Source organism: Saccostrea cucullata, unplaced genomic scaffold, assembly GCF_032062105.1.
Source record: "Saccostrea cucullata isolate Sc308-1 unplaced genomic scaffold, CSIRO_AGI_Scuc_v1 ctg486, whole genome shotgun sequence".
NCBI classification, from domain to species: Eukaryota; Metazoa; Mollusca; class Bivalvia; order Ostreida; family Ostreidae; genus Saccostrea; species Saccostrea cuccullata.
Window position 1 is genome coordinate 167,571 of NW_026922746.1, and position 21,209 is coordinate 188,779.

General features: G+C 34.8%; 1 protein-coding gene across 1 annotated transcript; it reads right to left on the reverse strand.

Moving 5' to 3' along the window:
• Positions 1-95: 95 nt before the first annotated feature.
• On the reverse strand, positions 96-17,579 carry LOC134262320 (uncharacterized). The gene is made up of 9 exons (XM_062744699.1): positions 17,540-17,579; positions 16,531-16,767; positions 16,016-16,172; positions 12,896-14,709; positions 9,877-10,070; positions 8,044-8,185; positions 5,309-5,506; positions 3,466-3,623; positions 96-1,038 (listed from the first exon to the last, which is right to left on the reverse strand). The coding sequence occupies exons 2-9, from the start codon at positions 16,757-16,759 to the stop codon at positions 886-888; spliced, it is 3,045 nt and encodes a 1,014-aa protein (XP_062600683.1). The 5' UTR covers positions 16,760-16,767; positions 17,540-17,579; the 3' UTR covers positions 96-885.
• Positions 17,580-21,209: the final 3,630 nt, after the last annotated feature.

The following is a 21,209-nucleotide window of genomic DNA, read 5'->3' on the forward strand; positions in this document are numbered from 1 at the left end:
ATAAAAAAAAATATTAAAGTGATTTTATTCCCTTTATCCCATTTTGTGATTTGTGATTTTGTATTTCTATACCAGGAAATAAAACAAGCCATGGAGGAAGGTTAAAGTTTATTAACATCTTGTCCTCTAATTCAAAATTTAAACATTTCTTTTTAAATCCCAAAACAGAATGAAATAAGGAAATAAAGAAAAAACACGAGAACTTGGGAGCACAGCTCTCAAATGCAGATGCATGGTTTTGACAAGAAAAAAAACCCTAACATCTCTGAAAATAACAGTCTTCAAAATCATGGACTAGATACTCTGTACAAAAATGCCCAACAAATACATAAAATCAATTATCTTTCAAAAAAGAAAAAGAAATCTATAGTATATTTTCAACCCATACTCCCCTCCTTGGCCAAAACATTGGTGCTTTTTATGTTCAAGAGGTTCAGCAGAACAAATGAAGATGACTGAGGGATGAAAATAAATTCTGACACTCTTATAGTCACCATACTTGATTTCAAAAGACTTCAGTTACTGCAATTCACAAATCCAAAATTAATGCAATCTAGTTAAATATGACACAATATCGAGAAAATTTCTGATTTTATAATTTGACATCTTAGTTCTTTATACTGGATGGTGTTGGACTCAAAATCTTTTTCTAAATTAACCCATGAAACTGTGGTTGATTTTATTACCAGTTGATGAGGCCCATTCAATAATCAGTCATTAGTTAGACTGGGTGACCATTCAGAGATAAAATTATCAAATGTCAAGGAAGTGTCCTCTCTTCAATTTGCTGTTATCACCCTATCAATCTACACTTGACATTATTTAACGTTTCACTGATAACACTTTTAAACATGCTCTCTCCACTGTTCAATCTCTGTGACCCCTTTATTTCTGTCCCAGCTGGAAGACAAACACTTGATGCTGTAGGAAGTTGGTTACGTAGAGTTTTCCATCCTTTGTTAGGTGTATGTCTGAAGGTCTTTGTATCGGCTCATCAAATCTGATGTCACAGAGGAAAGATCCATTGGGTTTGAAAATCTGGAAAATATCAGTATTGTAAAATATATTATATATATCCTATACTTCATAAAAACATACTGATAGTCATTTACACTATCAAGTTAAGGTAAACACACAATATAAGTGAAAAATTTTTAAATACAGAAATGGATGAATCGAAAATTTCCACAGAATTGAAAAAGAAGTAGTTCTCATCAAGGATGTAAAAGCTGTTAAAAGGAGTGGAGGAAAGGCAAACAAAAACATAAATAACAGCTGATATTTTAAACTTAAAATCAACATTTTTATAAAGATTAAAATAATACATCATTAATCATCCTAGGCACTGATTTTGGGGACATTACTTTTTATGAGTTTTACCAAAATGTTCCTGTGTTGTACTACTACTGAGCCTCAACCTGCCCTTCCTATTTTTTAAATCTTGTTTTTTTTTCTCAGAATTATCCCTATGTAAAACTTACAGTGCCTATTGTTGTCCCAAACTACCCCTGTGGGGTTGATTTGAAGAAATATTTATCTATACATGTAATAAAGCTTTCAAATTTTCAGTTTTAACTTGACTGCTCCTGGTTAATGTTTTTTTTTTTTTTTTTATAGAAACTATTAAAATTTCACTAATTCTTTATGTCTCCTTTAGAGATGGCTTAATGTTGTCTTTCATTTGAATTTCATGCATCCAAAGATGCTTTGTTCCATCAGTGGTTCTTTAGACAATAAAATTACACAAGAGGCCCAAGGGCTTATAGATCACCTGAGTATCATCAGAGCTCCAGATAAAGTGCGTATTTGAAGAAATACGCATTGGATTTTACAAAATACGCATTGAAAATTAAAATAGGGTGTACAGTTATGCATTAGCAATCGTAGATAAGCATTACACCCAGTGGTTCTTGAGATAGAAAATTTTAATGATAGATTTTATCAGTATATATATTTCTATGTAAATTTAAAAGCCATTTAGTGACCCTATAATGTGGCCAACCTCCATTTCCCCGGGATTTAGATTAAAATTAATTTCATAGAAAGACTTTAGGCATAACTTTTTTATTATGGGTTCATAGCCAATTTTTCATCTCTCCCAACTTGCCAAATTAACAAAGATTCTTTTCTCTCAGTTTACTCTAGATATCTTAAATGAAGTTTTCTGTGTCTCTGACTCTATGGTACCTTGACCTACTGTATAATCTTCCTTGTTAAAAAAGAATGCTTCAAAATCTTAGCATAAAGTTGGTTTTACAATATATATATTAAATAAATGTAAAACTTTGAGTTTTTTCCGTCTTCAAAAACACTTGTACTTCGATTACAAGCTCAAAATAAAGGTCAAAACATTTATATATAAACAAAATGCTCTAAAATCATTTTGCTGAAAATCAAAATCTGCATTGATAAAAAAATCAGGGAGTAAATACACTTTGGGGTAAAAAATTATCTGGAGCTCTGATCATGTTACAACTTTCCATCAATTATTTGGTTCCTGTTTTAAACCAAAAGCCATGAAATTCAAATTTTCAGAGGATTTTTCATAATTATATATTTGGTTACTTAATACCCAGAGGTAGATCAGAGTAACAAAAAGAAAATGCATTTCCACTATATAACCACCAGTTGTGCACCCCCCCTCCCCTTGAACCACTAACCCTGGGGCCAAATATTTCAAAATTTTGGAAATTTTACTTCATCTTAAATGCTTAAATGGTTGATTAATACCAAAGAGCATATTTCAAAGCATTAATTTATTTTCAGACATGAAAAATTAACCATTTTGAAACAGACATCTTTCTTCTTCATAAATATGTAATTAGATCACTGGCATACTAACCAGGAGCAAAGGAAAAGGTTTTTAAAGAATTCATGCATTTTCACTATATAATCATTAGAGCCCCACTGACACCATAACCCCTGACCCACGGGACCTGAAATTCACAAAGTGGGAAAACTATGTACATAGTTCATTAATTTCATACCCAGGAGCAGAGGAGAAGACTTTTAAAGAATCAATGTATTTTCACTATATAATCAATAGAGATCCACCCTTACACCAGAACCCCTGACCCAGGGGCCATGAAATTCACAAATTTGGTAGAGGACTCAATGCTGATTACAATCATGCCAGCAGTTTGACTGCTTGATGTCCAGGAGTAAAGAAGAAGATTTTGAAAATGTACAAAGTTTAGTGGTTTAGGCCCCACAGACAGGAGGGCAGGGACGGAAACGGACAACGGGTTTCTCTTTTCCCAGAAATGCTTTGTCAAACTTGAGCTTTCAGCTCAGGTGAGCTAAAAATTTTCGAATGTTAACACACGACGGACGAAAATAGCAATAGGTCACCTGAGCTGACCTAAAAACAATTATGATAACCACAACAACAACTATGTACACCTTTTGATCAGAAAAACTCAGTTGACCCTTTGGCTCAAGCGAGCAAAAAAAAAAATCCTTTACCTGGATTCTGTTGTTTTTGCTGTCCCCTATAAGCATGTGCCCCTGCTGATCTGTTGTTACACCAGAGGGTTCCTTGAATTGCCCACTATGCACTCCATACTCCCCAAACTTAAACAATACCTCTCCACAATTATCTGTTATGTACACACAGTTGCAACCTTAAACAAGAAAAAGAACTATGTTGTGCTACTTGTAGTACATGTAAGTCATACTGAAACAACCTTCCACCTCAACTTTTTTTCTGACATTTGAACCATAAATGAGAAGACTATTACCCAAGGTCTTAATATTATCTCTGTAAAAAGTTTGTGACTGAAATTTGTTCACATTCTCTTCTCTTCTCTTACTTAAGTTACTTTGACCTTGACCTTTGACTTTTCCCCCTTAAATGTATATATGCAATAAGTAATTGTATATTAAATAAAGTCATGCACGTTTTGATCATATTTGACAGGTAATTTATAGTGAAAACTAAATAAAACAAATAAAGCTACAGTATTTATTTGTATTTCATGATTACTGAAACCCGAGTAGCAAGTGTCGGTTTGGCTATTCCGCGGAAGACCTTCACCAGTGTTCACCAGATTTTTCTTAATCGGTATTGTCCTTGAGAAAGGAATTTTCTTGTGCAATATTTGCTATGCTGGATTTATTTAGACTCTATTTAATCATAATAAAAGTTCATAGTCTATGGGAACTTACTGAAACGAACAACTATAAATTAAATTTCTAAAAATTATCGTCTCAGTTTCAATTCGAAATAAGTTGTGAATTTGTTTATAATGTACCCTGTAATTACTGTATAGGGGGAAAATAACTCGCGGTTTTAATATTTGCTATATTCACGGTGTTAATGAATCCGTGAATTCAAAAAACAGTGAATAAGTTTTCAATAGGTATAGATAAGGGAGAAAACTTTTAATATATACCAATTCCGCGAATTCAAGCAACCGTGATTGTGCCAAAAACGAGAAAAACGTGAAAATTACAACCCATTAAATTTATTCCCTATACAGTAACCAATTAATTATATACTGGATAAATCACTTTTTATTGTTTCACGAGCATCAAATTTATGGCATGTATAAACGTGCAATCAAAACTTCGAGAGATAGAGAGTAAAATTCAATGAAATATGTGTAACAGGACCAAGATTTTGGCGAGAGATAGAGAACTTCGAGAGATAGAGTTCGAGAGATCAGGAGTAAATTTGCTTAATTATATCGGAGGTTTACTTCGAGAGATCGAGAACTTTGAGAGATCGGAGTTCGGGCCATCGAGAGTCACCTGTATGCCTCTTCAATGACCAAATGCGACTGTGGCATTATATTAAGGTCAGATGACACGTTCCTCAAAAATATATATTTTTTCTTAAGAATTTGTCATTGATGTATAGGTACTTAAACAAGTTTCCTCACAAAAAATTAGGGTATCTTGCCAAACATTTGGACAAGATACCACAGGGTCATATCTCATATATAACCCTTATGAGTAATCTTCTGAATGGCCTGTGTCACAACTTTTTGATGTACTTATATTTAAAAACCTTTTGAAAACAATGTAGAAAACAGAATAAAATGACAAATATGAATAAGTTTTGATAATACCAAGAGATACAAAACAAATATTTGAGGAACATGTCGTATGACCTTAAGATGATTAGCACTTTGAAATGGAATTTTGTTGTAAAAACAGGTTGGCGGATGGCTGTATGTGAAATAAGCATTATAAGTGTTATGTAACAGGAAAGTCTTTCCTGAAAAATCATGGAGTTATTGCTAGAATGGCAGTGACTCAAATGTTGATAGTTTGAGTATTGACTGTATTTTCCTAATGTACATACCTAGGTCACTGACAATCAGCCTCTCCTTGTTTATTGCCAGAAACCGACATTTGGAGGTTGGTGGTGTCTTGGGATGAAGAAGCGGTAGAAAAGGAAATGCATTCCGTGAACTTCCATCCGCGGCCAAGACTATAATTCTTGGGTTGTTCCACTGTGTATCCAAAGTCACCAACTGTCCATCTGGGGTTAAATCCAAACCTACAAGAGACAAAGTGTCAGGTCCAAAATTTAAACAAGGTCAAAAAACCAAAATACTTACCCGGTAATTCAGTCCAGGATTTCAACATTTTAATGTGTAACATGAGGTCTGAGGTTGCATAAATGAGAGGCCTATGGACCACAATGCTCACCTGGTTACTTTGGACCTGCTTAACCTGTTCTTCCCCAGACTTTCCCCCTCATAATACCTATCTATCCCCTCTACCCTTGGCGGTCATGATTTTAAAAATTTAGAATGTACATTACCTAAAGATAAGTTTCAGCTTTTCTGGCCCAGAGGTTCTTGGGAAGATCTTTAAAAGTTTTCCTTATATATTTTAATGTTAAACTTGGAATTCCTATTATGGTTCTGCTCTATGGCTGGAGTTCATGATTTTAACAATTTAGAATGATAGAATCTACCCTTCTTAAGATGTTCCACACAACTTTCAGCTTTTCTAGCCCTAGTGGTTTTTGAGAAGAAGATATTTTTTATATATTTCAATGTAAAACTTGGATTCCTATTTTGGGCCTGGGTGTCTTGATTTTAACAATTTAGAATCAATGCTTCCACATAACTTTCAGTTTATCAGGCCCAATGGGTCCTGAGAAGATTTTGAAATGAAACTTGAAACTTTTTATTTCATTAATGCCCTCACATGGGGTATGTTAGTACAATAAGATATTACCAATTGAACAAATCAATTAACATATGAACAGATAATACAGGAAAACTTGTTGAGTACGAACACAGATACTGCGAATTTACGGATATAGCGAAGTCATCTTGGATTCCCAACTACACAAATTTAATGAATTCCTTATATGGATATAACAAATTACGGATATAGCGAAGTAATTTTCCAGGTCCCAGTGACTTCGTTATAACCTAGTTTTACTGTATAACAAGGGTACCGTTAAGCGGACCATCCCCTCGCGACAGGAACTTCACTGTTAATGGCAATACAAGAGATAAATTCTCTAGAGGGAGGTTAAACATGTTAAAGATTGATAGTACAACGTATTTTGTTTAATGTCCCTCAGAAATTTTTTGCTCCACTGAAGGCTTGCCGGTGGAGAGCTGCACATTTTTTCCTATAATAGGCACTGATGGCCAGAGCAGTGAGGGATCTTTTTGCGCCAGCATCTATTGAGACATGGGCCCTTGGTTTACACGGTCTCATTCGAAGGACCAGTCTCCACATCCCACAGTGGGATTCAAACCCACAACGTAAGGATCAACTCTCTTACTTTTGACAAAATTATTGTGGGGGGTGGGGGGAGGGAGGGGGGTGATGTTGTTGATCCATGTTTTACAAAAATGCAAAGTGCATAGCATTTTGGTTATGGGGGCATAACATGGATACCTAATTTGAGGTAGTAAAGTTTAATGTAAAAGGAAGAAAGTAATATTTTTTTAACAAAATTATCGGGGATGGGGGTGTCTATTTTTAACATAAATCAAATTGCATGGCATTTTGAAAGGGAGGGGGCATAACATGCATACGGGCAGTTTCCCTTATACCTAGCAGAAACATATCACGTATGCTACATGTACAAGTTTCAGTAATTTACCTACCGGTACTTAAGTATATCTCACAGTTCCAGGTAATATGCATTTTTTTCGTAATGAAAAATTATAATGTACATCAAGAGGTCAATTGAACTTGTGGATTATATTTACATCTTTCAGGAATAACGTGCACCCCAAATTCCCAGACACCTATTGAAATTTGGTAATGAAACCGCGACCTTTTTCAACTTATTTCAATTACTTAGCGTCCGAGTTGACATGTTAATTCATACAGACTGTCTCAAAATACGCACAATTAAATGACAATGCGCAAATAAACTTACTGAGCCAGTCTATCGAAGCCACCCAAATTTACCAGGTTGATTAAACGGCAGTGGTATTTGTCAAGTCGTACATAAAACTTCAGTTTATTGAAGCAACACGAATAAGTGGAAAAGAGCATTGATACATAAAATTTGAAAATTAAAAAATAGAAATATTCCATAGATCTTTAGGTCCTTTTCTAATGCCACACAAATATGTAAAGGCTGAGAGTAGTTAATGCAAAGGTTCTCTGTAAATCTTGCCCACAAGCTGTAACGGACACACTAACACACACACATACGCACATTCGAGATGCTATATTACCTCCGTAACTAGTTGCACAAGGGGATAACAATCTTTGATATGGACAGTACTGACAGTTGTCAAAAAATTAATATAATGTTTACTTTGTAGGAAGTGACCCCACCCTATTTTTGTCTTTCATTGACCATCTCCCTTTGTAAGAGGATTTGATCCTTCATTTTAAAAATCAACTTTTCTTTATCCAAGGATGTTTTGTACCCAATTATGATTAAAACTGACCCAGTGGTTCTTTATAAGAAGTTGAAAATGTGAAAGTTTACACTGTGTTTCAGTGTCTTTTGGCAAAGTAGAGGACACACATAAGCCAGTTCTAAGACACCATCACTTGAGGCTTTGGCTTAGGTCAGCTGAAAACAAAACCAATGACAAAACATACCAAATGGGCAACCAAGTGCATTCGCTCCTAAAGCTTTCATGAACTTTCCGTCAGCCTTGAAAGCAAATACAGCGATGTCATCTTTAACAAACACCTCGTCTTTGGAGTTTACCACGATTGCTGAGGGTCTTTTCATTTTAACCTACAAAATTCAATTTCCATAAATTGTAAGTATTTTATAATACAAAATGTGGTCCATGAGCCACACAGCTTACTTAAGTCACTGTGACCCTGTAGTTCTGACTCTAAAATGGTCCCGCTTTTCTTCATCATCATTTTTTCCTTCTATTCTTAGGTAAAAATTTAATCATGTATTCACTATTATTGTGGCCCAACCTAACCTAAGGGGGTGGGGGTGGGCAGGTTGTTATAATTTGAAAACTTAAAATTATACAACCTGAGAAAGCTAAATGCTATAACCAGAAGTCTCTGTCGAGACTGTAGCTCTACTGGTTTATACCTAAAACAAAGGAAGAGAAAAGTAGCAGTTGGGACTTAGACTTTTAAAAAAAATGATCCTTGCCACCTCATCAAAATAAAAACCTATGCACAGAATTATGTATCTTAGTATAGTCTACTTGTGTGCCAAGTTATATTGAAATTGGACCAAAAGTGTAGGAGGAGTAGCATTTTGAAAGAATTTCACAGAAATTTTTATTTTTAGTAACCATGGCAACACCGTTCATCAAAATCAAAAACCAATGCACAGAATTATGTATCTTAGTGTAGTCTACTTATGTGCCAAGTTATATTGAAATCGGACCAAAACTGTAGGAGGAGTAGCATTTTCAAAGAATTTCACAGAAATTTCTATTTTTAGTAACCATGGCAACACCATTCATCGAAATCAAAAACCGATGCACAGAATTATGTATCTTAGTGTAGTCTACTTGTGTGCAAAGTTATATTGAAATCCGACCAAAATTGTAGGAGGAGTAGCATTTTGAAAGACTTTCACAGAAATGTCTATTTTTAGTAACCACGGCAACACCGTTCATCGAAATCAAAAACCAATGCACAGAATTATGTATCTTAGTGTAGGCTACTTGTGTGCCAAGTTATATTGAAATCAGACCAAAACTGTAGGAGGAGTAGCATTTTGAATAATTGTTTACAGACAGACAGACAACGGATTTTTACGGACACATTACTATCGCATAAGCTCTTCTGGTCTCTGACCAGTAGAGCTAAAAATGACTTATCACAGCAAAGAGTAAAAGTTTTCTTACATATTCCTGAGAATCTTTGACTGACCATTGTGTTCCCACCATACCCCAAGAGATGATTCGAACAAACTTGAATCTACATTACTTGAGGATGTTTCATTATTATCGTGACTAATAATGGCATCGATCAAGATATTTGCTATATATTCCTAAGTAAAACATTGACCAGCTGTTGTGTCCCAGCCCTACCACCGAGGATCCATTTTTATATGTTTTCTCTATGATAACTTAGTTGATTTTCTGATTATTCTATCGTAATATTAATTTTCCAAAAAATAGGTCAGGAGCCAAGGAGGCCTATAATGTGCATGTAATTTGCATGCTTCTATCCTTCTGTCTCATGCTAAGGAGGCCTAATATGCTTGTAAATCTCATGTGGCTGTCTTTGTGTTTCACGTGAAATGGAAATATAAGGAATCACTGTCTTGTTAGTAGAGTATACAAGGGACATCAATGATAGCTGGAAAGGTGGGATAATTTGTGCATATCAGGTGAAGCCCATTATGCAAATTATCCCACATTTCCAACTACCATTGATGCCCTGGCATATTCTACTAACTAAAAAGTGAATCCTTAAATAGATACTGACATTAATCCATGTACTTACCTGTGTTGATTTCCCAATTTCTCGTACAGGTTTTCCCTCCTTACTGTACACCTTTATAGTATTATTGCCTGTATCAGCTACAAAGATTTCTCCAATGCTATTCGTAGTTACACCTATAGGAAATTTCATGTTGTGTCCAGTACCACATTTAAACAGAAGCTTTGCAGGAATGGGAGAAAAAGAAACTCTTTTTCCTGAAAGAAAAATACAAAGGTATTCAGTAGACCTAACATGTCAAGATCTTAAAAATATTTTGGAATTAGGCCAAAAAAAATAATAGTCTTGTTTCCTGCTACCAGCCTAAAAAAAAATAGGGTAGGTAGGTAGGAAAATTATTTTATTTTTATTTTTTATTATATTTTGTGTGCATTTTTTGGACATGAACTGAATACATGATTAATATAAACTTATCACAAGTCACTCAATATAATCTTTTACAATTAAATTTCAATTAAACTTGATGCACAACAACTCAAGTGTTATTTTATAATATACAGTACACTGTGTAGAAAGCTCCTTTAGTTTTCTCAGTATTTTTTTTCAGTTATGGAACATGAAGGCATTTGTCAAATAGATAACCAAACAAGCATTCCTTTAAAAACTCAGCCAAGGACCATTTGTGTTACAGAAACCACGAACTTTGTCAGATTACACTGTTTTTGATTTCTGAGCAGGTTAATTTTATCGTTGTTTACTATTTGTATATACGCACTGTCTATAGAGGATTTTCCAACCACGAAACATTCAGTGCATTTATTCTTCGATTCATGATACCTGGCAAAGATATCATTAAAAGTGGTAGTACTCGAAAAAGTTGTTTTTACGCTTGCAGGGGTGTGCAATTAGAAAAATCAATAACTAGCCCACGGGCTAGTGGCAGCTATAAAGTTACTAGCCCAAATATAGGTGCAAAAATTAAAATAAAAAAAACTATTTGTTGAAAAGAAATTAATTGTTGAAAAAGTCAGGGTACTGGAGTCATTCTTTTTAAAATTAAAGTTTAAGTCTCACTATAAAATTAAATCATGTATAAATTATAATGAAAGAAGATTAAAATGAATTCAAATAAATTATCTTCCCTTTTTCTGCATTGCACTAGCTCATTTAGAATGAAATTAAATTCATTTAGTTTTCATTTTAAATCATTAAATACACTATAAATATATTTTATGTGAGTCATAAAACACTTATCTTTCAGTTGATTGAGTGGTCATATATAATTTAATGAGATATCTGCATGTATTTACCATAAACAAAAGAATAGAGGAAATTTGGATTAGGAAAAAACGAAAGAATAGAGGAAATTTGGATTAGGAAAAAACGAAAGAATAGAGGAAATTTGGATTAGGAAAAAACGATCGTTTTTGGAAGTAAATAAGTCAGGCAGTGCTGCAAAACAGATAAGATTATGGAGATTTATTGAGAGTAGGAGCATGATGTCAGAAAAATTTTCACTGGTTGGGAATTTAATAGCAAAAACGAGTGAAAATACAGGTTGTGCTTTTCATGTAATGCGTGTGTAGTTATAATTTTCACTAGCCCGACGGGCTACCTCCATGCAGAAAATCAATAGCCCGACCCCAAAAAGTGGTAGCCCGGGCGTCGGGCGATGCTAATTGCACACCCCTGGCTTGTTTTTATGTCGTTGTGGCGGCACCGTACCAAAATAACAGAGAGAACATGACTCATGAGCCTGGCCTCTTCCAATGGCCGCCGCCATTTTTTTTGGTATAAATTAATTTATAACACGGGTACTGAAAACGGTAACAGAACGACAAATTCCGGATATATTTCGTTTTTTTTTTCTTAATCGAAAACAAACTTTATGGTTGGCCCCCAAAAATAGGGTCGGTCGGGTAGCAGGAAACAAGACTATTTTTTTTTTTGGCCTTAACATTTTATTTTCAAGAATAAAAATGCCAATGAAATATTTGTTCACTACAGAGAGTTGGTGGAGAATTGCCACAAATTTGAAAAGGTGTAGATTTAAATACCACATTCTTAATTCACTATCTTTTTTTATTACCGTATAAGTGGAAATTTTAGCGCGACGCAAATTTAGCGATTTGTCCTTTAGAACTGGTATTTTATTTTTAGCGAAATGCAATTTTAGCGATTTTAAAATGTTCATTAAAGAACCTATTGCAAACAAGAGGCCCATGGGCCACATCGCTCACCTGAGCACTGTGGCTGGGAAAGAGTAGAAATTAGTTTATTATTGAATAGTTTATATTCAAAAGTAGTCCCATGACCAATCATGGCTTTACTATTCTTAATAAGATGATTTTTAAAGAATTTTCTTATATATGTCTATGTAAAACTTTGATTGGCCATTGTGGCCCCGCCCTACCCATGGGGGTCATGATTTGAACAAACTTGAATCTACACTACCTGAGGATGCTTCAATAAATATGATCAATTATGGCTTTGTTATTCTTGGGAAGAAGATTTTTAAAGAATTTTCCTACATATTTCTATGTAAAACTTTGGTCAGCCATTTTGGCCCTGCCCTACCCCCAGGGGTCATGATTTGAACAAACTTGAATCTACACTACCTGAGGATGTTTCCCCATAAGTTTCATCTATCCTGGCACAGTGGTTCTTAAGAAGAAGATTTTTAAAAGATACCACCAAATTTTCATTAATTCCTAATTATCTCCCCTTGAATGAGGGCGTGGCCCTTCTTTGAACAAACTTGAATCTCCTTCACCCAAGGATGCTTTGTGGCAAGTTTGGTTGAAATTGGCCCAGCGGTTCTTGAGAAGAAGTCGAAAATGTGAAAAGTTTACAACGACGACGACAACAATGACAGGCAACGGACAAATTGTGATCAGAAAAGCTCACTTGAGCCTTTGGCTCAGGTGAGCTAATAAAATGCAATAAATTTTTAGCGTCATGTAATTTTAGCAATCTCATCACCCTCGCTAACAATGCCAAAATTAAATCCTCGCTAAAATTTCTACTTATACGGTATATTGTATTATTATTTTTATCACATATTTTTTTAAAGTAAACAAACCTTTATTTAGCTCTTCCCTGATATGCTGTGTAATGACACTATCTTTGTAGTTCACAAATCGAGTGGAACTTTTCTTCGGTACCTCTGGAGTTTTGGGAAGTGGGATATCGGAGACACTGCAGTCTAATTTATTTTCTACACTCCTAGAAGTGAGAACATTTTGATTTCCATTTACTACATCTTTGTCAGTACTGTTTGATACTGGTACTTCATTGTTATTTGATTCCAATTTCTCTGTGGAGTTTGGTTCATTGGGAGGCAAAGGGGGAGCACCTGTGTCAGATGGAATAGGAGCACCTGTGTCAGATGGAATAGGAGCACTTGTGTAAGATGGAGGGGGAGCATCTGTTCCAGATTGAGAAGGAGCATCTGTTTCAGATTGAGGGGGAGTACTTGTAGTTAACAGTGAAGGTGGTTGAACTGGGGGAGGTGGCACTGGTTCAGTTTCCATCACATTACAGTTCACATCTTTCTGGGGGGACATTTTTTCTGTTTGATTTTCTTGTGGTTGAATTCTGTCTGACATTACATCTTCTTTTGTGCTATTCTTTTCTGCAATCTTTCCTCTGATCTCTTCATCGCATTCCCAGGTCTCTGTTTCCGACACAGAGGGCCTTTTTTTAATCAAAGGTCCTGGAATTCTCTGTTGGACATTAAACACAGACTGATTATTGTTAAGATCAGTAGGAGTAATTGGTTCTTGTTTGATTTTCACCTCAGTTGGTGTGATAGGTTCAGATTTTACTGTAACATTTCCAGTTGGAGCAGGAGTGTTGGTAGTGTTTAGATTAGAGAAGACCTTCTTGTCTGTGGGAGTTTGCTTTGCCGACTCTGATTTCTGGGTATCATTTTCTTTTGGCCTGGTCAAGTTAGACTGTTGACCTGAGTAAGATTTGTTTTCTGTGACATTTTGATTAACTTCACCATTACTTGAACTATGAATGCCTTCTGAAGCACTTTTAGTAGGTGGGGTTTGTTTTGGATTTGAGGAATCTTTATCATTACTTGTTCCAATTTTGTCGCCTTTTGGCATCTTTTCTACCTCTTTACACAACTGTGATCCTTCAGGTGGCAAGTTCATAGTTCTTGGATTGTGGAAACCTTCCTTAGTTTTCAAATGGTCATTTGCTTGCATATTGTCATTCAAATCTTTGTTCCTGTATGTATTCTTTCTGTAAGAAGTTCCATGGGCAGGTGATCTAGTGCATACATTGATATCATCTTTTGAATTTTTGTTTGCAATGTCTCTGGTCCAGTCCTCTTTCTTTGAGGTAAGCTTTTGAGTTGACTGGTTGCGGTCTGATTTGAGAGATGAAGATCTGACAACTGGTCTCCTTCGTGACTTATCCTGACTGTTATCAACAGAGGCAACAGAATCTACAGAAGAATTAGAGGGACTTCTTGTTCTGTTTTTGCTGATTCCACCTTTCTCTAGCTGACTTATGATAAACCTCTGATTCTCTTGTGCAAAAAATGACTTTGGCCCATTTGATCTGCTCTTCTTGCTTTGAATGGTGCTCGACTCTACATTTCCTTCTTTTTCAGGCATAACAAAATCTGTTTGGGTGGACGTTGATGTAAGAGCACATTTTTCTTTGATACTTTTATTTTCTGAAGATCTTACTTCTGTTGTTGAGGTATTTGATGAGAGATTTCCAACCAGCTCATCTGGTTTGATTTTATCAGGTGAGTAATTTGTGATCAATTCTCCTAAAGCTGGCAAATTTTCACATTCAAACTGAGTGGACAGTTTTAAACAGGAGAGATTCTCATCTACATCTCGGGTTTCCAGAAGACCTGTTGTTTTCATCATCCTGTAAGGAAACATGAATTAAATTAGAGACCCAATGAGTAGCATTGGCCCAATTTCTTCAGAAAAGTTTTTATAAAAATTCTTTCTCTCTGTGCTAAACTCCTATTAAATATCTTTAACCCAAAGTGTGGTCAAATCCTACTAAATAGAGCCATAAACTGAATAAAGAACAAAATTTCTATTTGAGGATGCTTGTATACCAAGATCAATAACAATGACTCTCCTATTCTTTAAGAAAATTTAATTTTTTCACCTTCAAAAATTACCTACCATATTGAACCTTTATTTGAGACCCATCCTGCAAATTGGAGTTAAAGATTTGGACAAACCTGAATCTTTGCTTGCATATCTATATCAATCATTATGGATATGCTGTTCTTGAGAAAAAGGATTTTAACAGTTTGAGGATGGGGGAGTATTTCAATATAACATTTCAGTCTCTTTTATAGCCTCTAGCTGTAGAACTGTCGCTCTCTGTTTGAGAAAATTTGGACAGATAAAGCAGAGCTACAAATCAAATGCTGAAAAAACCGACGATCTACACCACCATTTTTTTTGTCACTCACTTCAAGTGTTATTTCAAATACCGGTACTGTATGTTTTCACAAGCTTTAAAAATGACATCTGATAATTAACCATACATTTAAGCTCCTACTCCTAAATGTTTATTTACTTTTTAATGGTGCAAGGAGGGACATTTTTGGTTCTGCACATAGAAATGGGAAAATATGCTGGGGAAAACATACAAGACAAGACAATTAATACCTGAAGTGAGCAACAAAAAAGTGGCAGCATAAATCGAAGGTTTTTACAACACTTGGATCTGTAGCTCTCAGCTTTATCTGTCCAAATTTTCTCAAGCAGCGAGCTACAGTTCTGCAGCTATGTAGCCTCCTACCCCTAACGATTTTGATTTGGACAAACTTGATTGTGCACAACCAAAGAATGCTTATAAAACTTTAATCTTCTCTGGTGATCCCATCTTACCCATGGGGCCTATGCTTTAAACAAATATAAATGTATGCTTTCACGAAGGTTTTATTTTTTTCTTGCCTTGTGATTCCTGGAAAGATTTTTAAGAGATGAACAAATTTGTTCTTTACTCTTGATTACAGTAAAAAGAGGGTTTGACTCTTCATTTGAATAACTTAATTTGAATCTCTAGGCCTCACCCAAGGATGCTTTATTGCAATATTGGTTAATATTGGTCTGGTGGATCTTGAGAGATTTTTAATAAAAACTCTCTTCAGCTTTCATCTAAAAATTGAAAATAGACCAAAAAAAATTCACAAACTGAGTTTACTCACTTTAGAGCAGTGACAAGAGTTTTTCCATGTTTGTTCTGGGTGGCATTAAAGCTTGGAGATGCCATGAGAAGTTTTTCAGACTCCCTTAAAAGAACACCAAGGGTAGACAACTCCTCCTCCACTTCTTCCCTGTATGCTCTAACGATTGCAGCTTTCTCTAACAAAGGAATCAAATCATGTGAAAAATTCATAAGTATATGTTTTTTTTTCCTTACTTCTAGACTCATTTTCATGAATTCATTTCAAATTTGTTTGATTATGATAAAATATTAATATATCCACTACTGGTAGTTTATTTCTAACTTATCTGTATCAAATATTACTTTTTATGTCATTGAATTTCCTCTCTTGTAAAATTCAATAAATTTCAAAAGCTGTATATATCAAACCTAGCTAACAATTACACATTTGTGAGCCAACTGTTGTAACAATTGAAAATGCTAACTGGTAGAACAGGTACATGTGAAAAGTTCTACTGAAATCAAGGAAATTAACATTTTGCATCAAAATAATACCTGAGAAAGCTAACTGGATTGCAGATCTCATTTTTTCATCAAAATCATCCACCCAGCTCCTTAGGATCTTGGTGTATTTGTCAAGGTCTGATAAAGCAGAGTCCCTTCTCATCAGTAGCAAGGTCGTCACGGCCTTGAATCGCCTGATCAGCCCTGCCAGCTTAGGAGACAGACTCCTACAACTGGCCAGCATTGTCTGCAGAACGTCTCTCACATCCTCGTCTTCCATTGTGGTAACTAAGGAATAAAAACAGTCGATCTCTAAGAGCAATACAACGATGAATCTAACTTGGACTATCTGCAAAATATGTGGCAATTTAAAATTATTCTCACATTCATACAAATTTTAATTTATTAAGCAAAGAAAAACTTGAGACCAACACCTTGCGGTTAAAATTGCGGAAGATTCTCACATGTGGATACCAAAAGGTATTCAATAGGTGAATATCTAAAGTTGTAAACTTAAAAGTATTTACAGATTACCAACACTTTGTGAGAATGCAGCAGCAAATTGGATATGATTTTATCCAACTTACTCGTTTTTTTAAATGCACTCACCAAGGCTTGGGAATAATTAACACCCAAATTGGATAAAAATTAAAAATCATATCCAACCACAAATCATAAGCGATCCAATATTATTATCTGGTATGGCTCGTTAATTTTCTCTTCATGTCTAAAATTATTGTTCAAGAACTAGTTATCTGATATTAAATTCTTTAATTCTTTACGAGTTTATGTAAAGAAAACCACACTCACTCACAACAATTTTGAACTGTACATACAAAATCCTTAAAAATACGAGTATGCACTATTTGTAGGTCTAGATGGGCGGCAAAAATGGCCTGGTGCAACAAGTGTCCCGTTGTCAACACTTCACAGTCGCTCCTCAACCTTGCTCACCAATTCTTTTTTCCCCAACCCTTTGATAATATCAAATGGCATATACCCAAACTGTACATAAGACTTAATGCAACTGAGTATCAACTATCTTGAAATACCAACATACCTTATTCCGTTTCAAGATTTAATGTTCCATTTCGTTTTCATTCCTCTCCATGCGTCAAAAGAGCAACTGAGCAGACGAGTTCATTGTTGGTAGAAGGGGTGATTTCTGCTTGAGAGAATTTCAAAAATTTATTAAACCAAAATGACAGAAGTAAAGGATAAAAAAAATTTTTGTTGTTGTTGAAGATATATGAAAGATAAAAACGAAAGCTTTTAAAGTTAAAATGAACATATTTTTAACGATTTCTGAGATTACACGCCCCTAAAAATGGACTATTCCATTCTCTCTGCATCTTTTTTTCGCGGGAATGTTTATGATTGCTCGTCTGCACTTCCGGTATGTCGTAAGTTTTTGAGAGAGGGACCTTTCGATTTAGGCAAAACATTGAAAATAAAGAACCAAAGAATGACAGACATTTCAAAGACTATCATAAATCCAAGGTAAACTATCTCCATCATTTAAGTACATGGTTCATTTGATTTTAGGCCTATCAATATGCAGATATGCCCTGTTCTAGACACCCCCCCCCATTTGTGTAACTGTGTTGAAAAAGTAGCTATGTGTTGTATATAGTGAGACCACGCACCTACTAGCACTAGCTAGATTACCCTTTAGCTCACTGACAGTTCGGTAGAGTGTTGGACTTTAAATCTGAGGGTTGTACTTCGCTACTTGTAGGTTCGAGCCACAGTGTGTAGGTTTGGACACCCCCTAGCTAATCAGTCATACATGATTTACTAGCCTATTTGCCAGTAGACCGTAGACTATGCCTGAGTGATTATCAGTATTATTAGCATATTAGTAGAACAGCTGCATGGGTAATACCTTGATTACCTATGTGCAACTCTGTGAGTACTGTGCATGTCCTGGTCTCTGGATTTCTGCAAAAGCCCAAGGGCATTGTTTGAAATAACAGTGCGTCCGACTGCCTGAGACGTACAAATTTTGTTTGCCATGGCCGAACAGATTTACACAAATCAACGCCTAGCAGTCCTTAAAGGACTTTATTTGTTAATGACCCAGGCACGTAGCATCGTTTTTGAAAGTGGGGGGGCCAACCTGAGAAATTTTTTTTTTACTTACCTGAAAAAGTTGACAAGCAAAAAACAAAAAAAAAAAAAAAAAAAAAAAAAAAGGAAAAATTAAAAGTTGCCCAAAGTCCAAAATCCCCAACTTTTTTCAAGACCAACTATCTTTCAATTCAAACTTTTTGGGGTAAATTTTCTTTATAACACTACACTGTGCTCAAATGTGGGGGGGGGGGCAACCTTCCTTTCAGTAAACATTTTCTATAGTAAAGGTAATGTTAATCTATAACAGGCCTGTGACCAATATTTCAATATTTCAAATCAAATTTTGATGGAGAAATAATTATAATCTATAACAGGGGCATATCTACCGACTTCATCTTGATCTTTTTTAATTTTACAGCTTTGAGGAGCATACAGATGATAAGATGAAAACAGAGGATTATTCTCATCAAAATGCCATTAAACAGATAGACAATATGCAAAGTCAGCTGGAAAATCTAAAGGAATCCCTCATGAAAAGTAGAGGTATTTAAACCATGTAAAATAACACTGAAATTCTTCTCTGTGAATTTGGAAGATGTCTGTTGTTGAATGTGACATCTTTTTTCCCCCTAAATGATTCCTTAATTAGGCTCTGCTTTTCTGGTTATGCCATTTTACCCGCAAGTTTCACTCTTGAGAACTATAAAAGATGTTTTGATCCTATATTGCTTCACATAAAGACTGTAACGTAAAATACAAGGGATATTAACCTCTTAACCTGAAATTTGACATGCACCGTCACTCACTTACCTTTGACCAGTCAGAATACATGTACTCTGAACCATTTAATTTGAGATGTGTGCTTGATTAAAGCATATTTGAATTCTTTTTTGTGAAAAAAAGTGTTATAGGTTAAAGTAAAAACCATTAGAGATTCGACTTTTCATTTGTTCAACAAACATACCCGGTATATGTATTTGAATTTCTTGAGAATCCAATCTAATTAAAATTAGATGTTAGATCCGCTGGCATACTCACTACACTAACATCTAACAACATCCCATGGAGGGTCACATCAGAGGTCAATTTCTATCAGCCAATCAAATCGTCACCTGCAAAATCATTGTATATAATTTTATGTGTTGTCAAGTGAACAAGTCTAGAGTTGTTCCGAATTTGACCTCTAATGTGACCCTCTATGGGATGTTGTTAGATGTGTGGCGAGTAGGCAAGCGGATCTAACATCTAATTTTAATTAGATTTTTGAGTATCCAAACATCTTTAATGCCTGTTTTGTTTTATTCAGTGCGCTGTCACATTTTAGAGGTTGACCTTGCGACTCAGTTTAGTCCATACATGATGGAGGCCATACAAAATACAGAGCAGAGCTGTCAGAAGTGCATCCAATCCCTGAATGGAACAAGTCATTAAACTTCTCAAGACATTTCAACATTCTGAAAATATCTCTGTAATGTTGACATATTATGTATATCTATAGACTTTGGATTCTTGTATTCCCTTGTATTCAAAGTAAATTTGATGTCTACTTGAATTTAAATGTTTTCCTATCTTTCACATTTTATTAATAAATTATCAGGAAAAAGAAAAAATATCTGATTTATCTGAAGATTTGTAATATATTGATACTGACATTAGTCAACACCCAGAGAAGACTGACGGCATAATTTGGTAGAGATTAGGCCATTCCAAGTTTTTTTCTATGTTTAGCGTCCACGTTCGCCTTGGTTTCTGACACCCCATGTCAGGAAAAACAAACAGAATCAGTTGTCTGAAAATTGATTATTCTGGTCGAAATTTGTGATTTCTGTCAATGTCTCTAAATATTTGTATATTAAATATAATAAAGTCATATTTGGAATATAAGTACAGTGTATTCAATTAAATACCTTGAATTCGCTGATGAAAATATCTTTCTACATGAAAAAATAGATTAAATAAAATCATATCCCTTGAATTATGTAATTTTGAATACATAAAATCTGTGTTTTAATGTTTTGATTTGTGTGTTTTTTGCTAAAAGGTAGCTAGGTTTTTGAAAGATGGGTGGTCACTAAACAGAGAAAAAACTTGGATTGGCCTTATATTCTTTATAATGATTACTGTCTATTTTACAAAATATTTAAATATACATTTATGGATTAGCGCATATGTTCTTTGTGTGCACCACTACCCCCTGATTATTTTACTGATACAACGTAAATAGAACACTAGAGAAAAGATATAGCTACATGTACCTACCAATACACTTGTGTCCTCTCAATAATAATGTCTCTGATGACCCAACTCCATGGCAACAAAAACAACTCTTGAATTTTAAAGTACAGTTAATCTTGTTTGCACTGAAACTAGTACTCTTCTTATAAAAGTAATATTTTGTGCTGCAAAATGGATTGCATTAATTAAAGTTAAATAACAATTAAGATGATTCTTTTCCTACTTCAATTAAGCTCCATTTATAATCGGAATGTATTTAACATGGTGACTATTAATGTAACAAAAAAGTTCTTATTGATTTAACTACAGCACTGCAAAAAAATGTAACCACAAAACAACATTACTGTTTGGCATGATTATAAAAATGTTTCCAATATTTTTACTTTAGCTGCAAGAACTTTGCTAGTGTAGAAGTTGGGGCT